This window comes from Leiobunum rupestre, chromosome 7, assembly GCF_980474605.1.
Source record: "Leiobunum rupestre chromosome 7, qqLeiRupe1.1.hap1, whole genome shotgun sequence".
NCBI classification, from domain to species: domain Eukaryota; kingdom Metazoa; phylum Arthropoda; class Arachnida; order Opiliones; family Sclerosomatidae; genus Leiobunum; species Leiobunum rupestre.
The window spans coordinates 44,143,852-44,149,498 of NC_143390.1; the positions used below are offsets into that span (position 1 = coordinate 44,143,852).

Genomic DNA, 5,647 nt, shown 5'->3' on the forward strand with positions numbered 1-5,647 from the left:
AATTTATTCTAAATGCTTAATATTAATAATTACGAATTTATTCTAAATGCTTAATATTAATAATTAGGAATTTATTCTAAATGCTTAATATTAATAATTTTATCCTAAATGCTTAATATTAATAATTTTATCCTAAATGCTTAATATTAATAATTTTATCCTAAATACTTAATATTAATAATTATATCCTAAATAATTCATCTTTAAAACTTTATCCTAAATGATTCATCTTAAAACTTTATCCGAAGGCTTTTAATTTTAATAAAATTATCCTAAACGATGAATTTTAATAAAATTATCCTAAGCGATGAATTTCATCCTAACGTCTTAATCCTAATAATTTTATACATAAGGCTTAATTTTAATAAAATTATACTAAAGTTTCAATTTTAATAAAATTATACTAAACGCTTAATTTTAATAAATTTATCCAATAGGCTTAATATTAATAATTGTATCCAATAGGCTTTTAGGCTTAATCATTAAAGATATTTCTAAATGACGAAACAGAATTCAGTTTTTCCTTCGTATCATAATATAATTTTTTATTACTGACAATTATAATTTTTTATCATCTTTTTTCATTCTTTAAACAGAACTTTCTGTACAAATTATATATATAAACACAGGACAGAACCCCATTTCTCTAGGACAATATTTACAAAAAAAAGACTCAACATTCGCCAAAAACGGCCCATTTCGAAAAGTCAGCGCGTTTTCCTGGTCAGGGATTTTTATAAAACGCGTAAGCTAAAAAACCAGTTTTTGAGATGGTTTTCTGGAATACGCGAAGTCCGTGTGTGATCTCAACGAAAAGGTTTAAAGACAATTATGTACAGGATACTTATAATATTATTTAGTTTTTTTTTGTACAAATCATACGATCACAGCCTGCTGGTTTCACAAAGGTATAAAATTAAAAAGATAAGTCTCTTCTCGTTACGCTTGAAGATAAAATAAAAGATTTCGTGACCCGAATCGCCAGGTATATTAAGTAGGCTAAGACAACAATGGAAGAAAAAAAGATTTAAGGGAGCTGATAAATCAGGTACTGTAGGGGTAAATTCATTATTATTATAGTTAAGATTAATATTTAAGTAATAGTTACAGAGCGAGAGAGAGAGAGAGAGAGACTAAAACATTTAATGAGATCCTCCGAATTATAAAAAAAGGGTTAACTAATTTTAACCGTCAAGTCGTATTCGAACTGCGGTTTTTCACGACGCGAAAAACGAGTTGGTAAACAAAGTTCGTCCTACGAAATCTCAAGTAGATGGCGTGGATTGGTTACGGAACATTCCCAAAAAATCGCCAGGTCGGGTCGACTCGACGGCGAAAAATCCGGAGAAGTCCAGTCGACGTCACCCGAAGTCTAGTTGACGTCACCCGGATTCTTGGGCTGGTTTCGTCGAAGCGGTTGTTGAACCAAATGGGTGGTGTCTTCGCTCTCTTCCGCCCGGGAGACACGGTGCTTTTGGTGGTGTTGTAACGTTTGAACGGAAATTAATACCGAAAAATGTCCCCAAAGCGACGACCGAGCGCCCGAGTTGGATCACGTGACGATTTTGGAACTCTTTAGTTCGGATTACGAAAAAGAGTTTTCGCGTTGTAATTTAGTGTTCCATTTAGCACGAGACTTGCCGCGGTGCTATGCTAGACACCAAATCGGCCAAGTGCGCGGGCATTTTCTCTAAGTGACTTATCTAGAAAAATCAAGAAAAAAAGAGTTAGATATAAGTTCAATTTTAACGAAGTCTAGGTTTGGTTTTACAAAAAGGGCTGGTTTTCACTAGGCCATAAACGCAAAATCATTTTATTAGGCCTAACGGCGACGCAAAAATTTGTACAAGTTTGCGTTCGTCGTCGGGGCGTATGGTAGGCTCGTGAAAATAAACCTTTAACGTTAAAAAAGACATTTACCTCTAGAGGTGAGCAAGAGTTGGTAACGTTGTTGCCAGTCGGCGAGAGTACACCGAGCGGTTGTCGGTTGGGGCTGACGGTGTTGGGAGAAGCCGGCGCGCCGCCGATGTTGGTCCGGGCGGCCGGGTGCGTCTCCAGGGCGTTCTGCAAATCGACGATGTAGTCGATGACGTATTGGATGATTTCGAGCTTGCTAAGCTTCCTATTCTTGGGCATGTTGGGCACCAAATCCTTCAGCTTCGCCAGGAGAGCTTGCATCTCCTCCTGGGTGACGTCCGAGCGTCCTTTCGTCTTGGAGACCTTGTGCAGGTCGGACTTGGCGGGTACGTGCGTTGACGGTGCGGATTTCATTTTCGTCGTAATTTGGAGAGAACTTTCTGCGTTCTTGAAAAGGAAATGTCCGATAAATTTAATCCACCGATTCGAAGCGAATCACAAATAAAAACAACGTCGTCGGTAATCCAAATTGGAACGAAACGGCGCCGCGAGTACAAAACTTTCCGATCTACGATTGCGAAAGAACCGAGAAGTTGAGAGCGGAAAGTTCGCTAGAGATATCGAGCTAAAGTGATGACGACTACGGAGTCGGCCCGAGCTTTTATAGCCTGCGCTGATAAGAGGCGTGGCCTACGGGTTTCTCCGGGAGTGCGGGGAGGAGCCGACAATACGAGAAGCGTTATTGGTTCGCGGGCACCTCGTGGTACTCCGGGGATAGTCGGGGGTTATTAGCGAGCTCCGTCCGGCCTCAGCCGTAACTCGCGCGATTGAAAACCGAATGGAAAAGGGGGAAGAGAGAAGGGGGAAGGAAGGCAGCTTGGGCTTTAGCCGAGTCAATCACCCACCACCATGTGCTTTAGCGCCGTGAGAATTTCCCACACACGACGGAGCTGGCCGATGGTTCCGAAAATCCGAACACGGGACATCATCTTTGGGACGCGAGCCCAGGCACACGTGTTGCCATTCCGCCCCCCCCCCCCCCAGGCTCTTCTCTTTAGGCGCGATTATGCTATTGCAAATAGGGGGCCTGAATAGAGCGGGACTACATAGTGGAAGCAGCTGCGACGTAGTACTTCGCCGTGTATCCGCGTAAAACGCGTCGTATAGCGCAACTAGGCAGCTGCCTCGAGATAGTTCCGCCATCTAGTCGTAAACGGCCGCAACTCGGCTCGATTAAAAACTTGCGAAAAACTGTTTTGTTAAAGAGTACTCTGTAGGGGGATCGGATTTCTCAAGCGCCCGAAAAATGACATAAACTAAAGATTACGTTACCACCAGCAACCAAAACTTATCTTGCAGGAAGTAATAACCGCGAAAGAACCCTACTTTTGGGGAATCATAACAATCACAGGAATGGGATCAAGGTCGGCACTCGCCGAGATGTAAATCGGATTACAGACAAATGATTTTATGGAAATTTTCATTGTATATTTGGTTTTTTTTAAGTATTTATTTACTATAATAACATAGTATGTTGATACGAACTGCTGGTATCAGGGTCTAGTTTTAACAATTTGCAAACCTTTCGCAAAACGTCATTTATGTGTTAGTGTTGTCGAAATAAAATTATTTGTCTCTTCGTGTGCCCGGGTGTACCGCAAATTTCTCTTTTTTGTTTACTAGTACTTATTTCGACAAATTCGTATTTCAATTCAAACAAGTATTATCGCTTTTTAACCAGTATGCTGCTAGATAAATATTAAGTTGTCATAATTGGTTGATTTGTAAAATTATAATTATCAGTCTTTAAATAAATAAATAATCAGCTAGGCTAATACCTAAGGCACCACCTTAGGCCTAAGTCATCGAGCGACTTTTAAAGCGATTAATACAGATGGCCGGGTTACAATGCGTAGGAGGGTGGTGGCAAGCCCTTCATGCCACGCGAGCCAACAGCTACCTACACTAACTATTACCGTTAACATCAACAAGTTTTTATGGAAGGTAAAACCGAAGAGCTCGGGGGAAAACCCCTTAAACCAGTGGGGAGAGAACTTGCAAGCTCGACGGAGAAGGAATAGTTTTCAACCAGTGCCACAAGCTTGGATCGAACCCGGCTCCTCTTGCTATGAGGCTAAAGTGCTAACCACTCCACCACCGCACCTTTTCTTTACACTATAAATATATTACGTAAACTCGTCAAAAATTTAAGTCATTAAATGTTCGACGAAGTACAAACGGGAAAGTAAAACGTCTAAAATGTTAACGTGACTCCCGAAGTTGTTTTTCAAACTTCTAGAGTGCTCTGCTTAACCTCCAAATTCTTGATAACAAAAAATTCTACTTTCTACAAGAAATATTTTGGCAGCTCTACGTCCGTGCTTAAAAGACCTTACTTCGTTATTTCAAAATAAACGTGCAATTATAGAGAAGTTTTAATTTTAATGTGTGCTAAAACAATGTGTTAAATATTCACCGAACACGTTTCCGAAATCACGTGGTTGTTTAGCCCGATTCCCAAAATTTTGAGGTCCTTTAACTTGAAGTATTTTGAGTTTTGACCCGTTTATGCGATAAAAATAAAATAAAAATATTGTAGAATGACTTTGAAACTAACAAAAAGATTAAACCGGTAAAATGAAATGGTTTATAACCTCTGCAGACGAGTTCAAAACCGGTTAAGTATATCAAAGTTTTATATTTATGTATTTCAATATAAAAATACATTTCGGTTTACTAAACGGAGTCTAAAGCCAGTTTCATATGCCACCTTTATGTGATTTAATTTCAAGCAATGATTATGTGTACCGAAAATTCGTCTGCTTTTGATTCAACACAGACCATGTCTAAGTTTTGGGAATAAAAAGTAGACTAATTTTTGCTTCAAACCATGCGAGGGTAGTAGCAGAGGCTAATGCTATTGCACCGTATTCTTCGGTACCTGAATAACTGTATTTTACAAGTCTACGAGCGCGTGCTTGTTTCGTCAGAAATTTCGGATTTTCTAGAGTGCCCGAAAACTCTTGTGGCCAAGAGCACCATTTCATATATCTCTACTTTTTAATCATTTTATTTTATAGAAACATCTATGGTGGTGGTTTTTAGTGTAAAGTTAGGACTAACTATTAAAATTATCGAAGCTATTTTAAGCCTTGAATTAGATTTAAATTTTCCGATAATGTAATTCCTTAATACAAATGACCCAAATCAAACCTAAAATTGTCTAAATTCCATATTTAACACTTTTTTTGCATTATACTTACATTTAGCAATGCGCTTTCAAAATAACAAAAGATATATTTCTTATGATTCATCCAATCATCCCATGATGGTTTTATAAGACAAAATGATAGAGAAGACTTCATGTGCCTTCATGGTTGTACGAGGTTTAATTATCAATAATTTTATTACAACTCAAAGAAATTAAGCGTATCTTGCCGATTTGATTTTTATCAAAAGTATTATCTTATTAAAAATTTGGTCTAATTATTAAAAATAACATTTTTGAAATGATTGCTGACTTATACTGTAACTTGAAAATTTCAGTGTTGTAGCTGCTAATAACATTCTAAACCTATAACTGCTTTACAGAGACTAACCGTGTACCAAAAAAACTAACTGCACAGCTGTAAACATACGTTTTTTGGTTGCAGAATCCATCTAATATTGTACCTAAATTAACTATTCCATCCTACGAATGTGCAACGAAAAATTAATTTTTGTGCATCAACATATTTTTGGAAAAACATTTAGCCCTTTCCCAGGTAGAACACTGAGAACAGAAGGTAAA

The 5,647-nt window shown here is 38.1% G+C and overlaps 1 protein-coding gene across 1 annotated transcript; it reads right to left on the bottom strand.

Annotated features, from left to right (window-relative positions):
• Nucleotides 1–528: 528 nt before the first annotated feature.
• Nucleotides 529–2,818, bottom strand: LOC149936440 (uncharacterized). Its single transcript, XM_090153985.1, has 2 exons — nucleotides 1,921–2,818; nucleotides 529–1,703 (listed from the first exon to the last, which is right to left on the bottom strand). The coding sequence occupies exons 1-2, from the start codon at nucleotides 2,269–2,271 to the stop codon at nucleotides 1,626–1,628; spliced, it is 429 nt and encodes a 142-aa protein (XP_090010111.1). The 5' UTR covers nucleotides 2,272–2,818; the 3' UTR covers nucleotides 529–1,625.
• Between the last annotated feature and the right edge of the window lie 2,829 nt (nucleotides 2,819–5,647).

Bases quoted from the DNA above. Each gene is read 5' to 3' on its own strand.
- LOC149936440 (XM_090153985.1), bottom strand. From the start codon at position 2,271: ATGAAATCCGCACCGTCAACGCACGTACCCGCCAAGTCCGACCTGCAC. The intron at 1,704-1,920 runs GTAAATGTCTTT...TGATTTTTCTAG, and splicing joins ACTCTTGCTCACCTCTAGAG to ATAAGTCACTTAGAGAAAAT.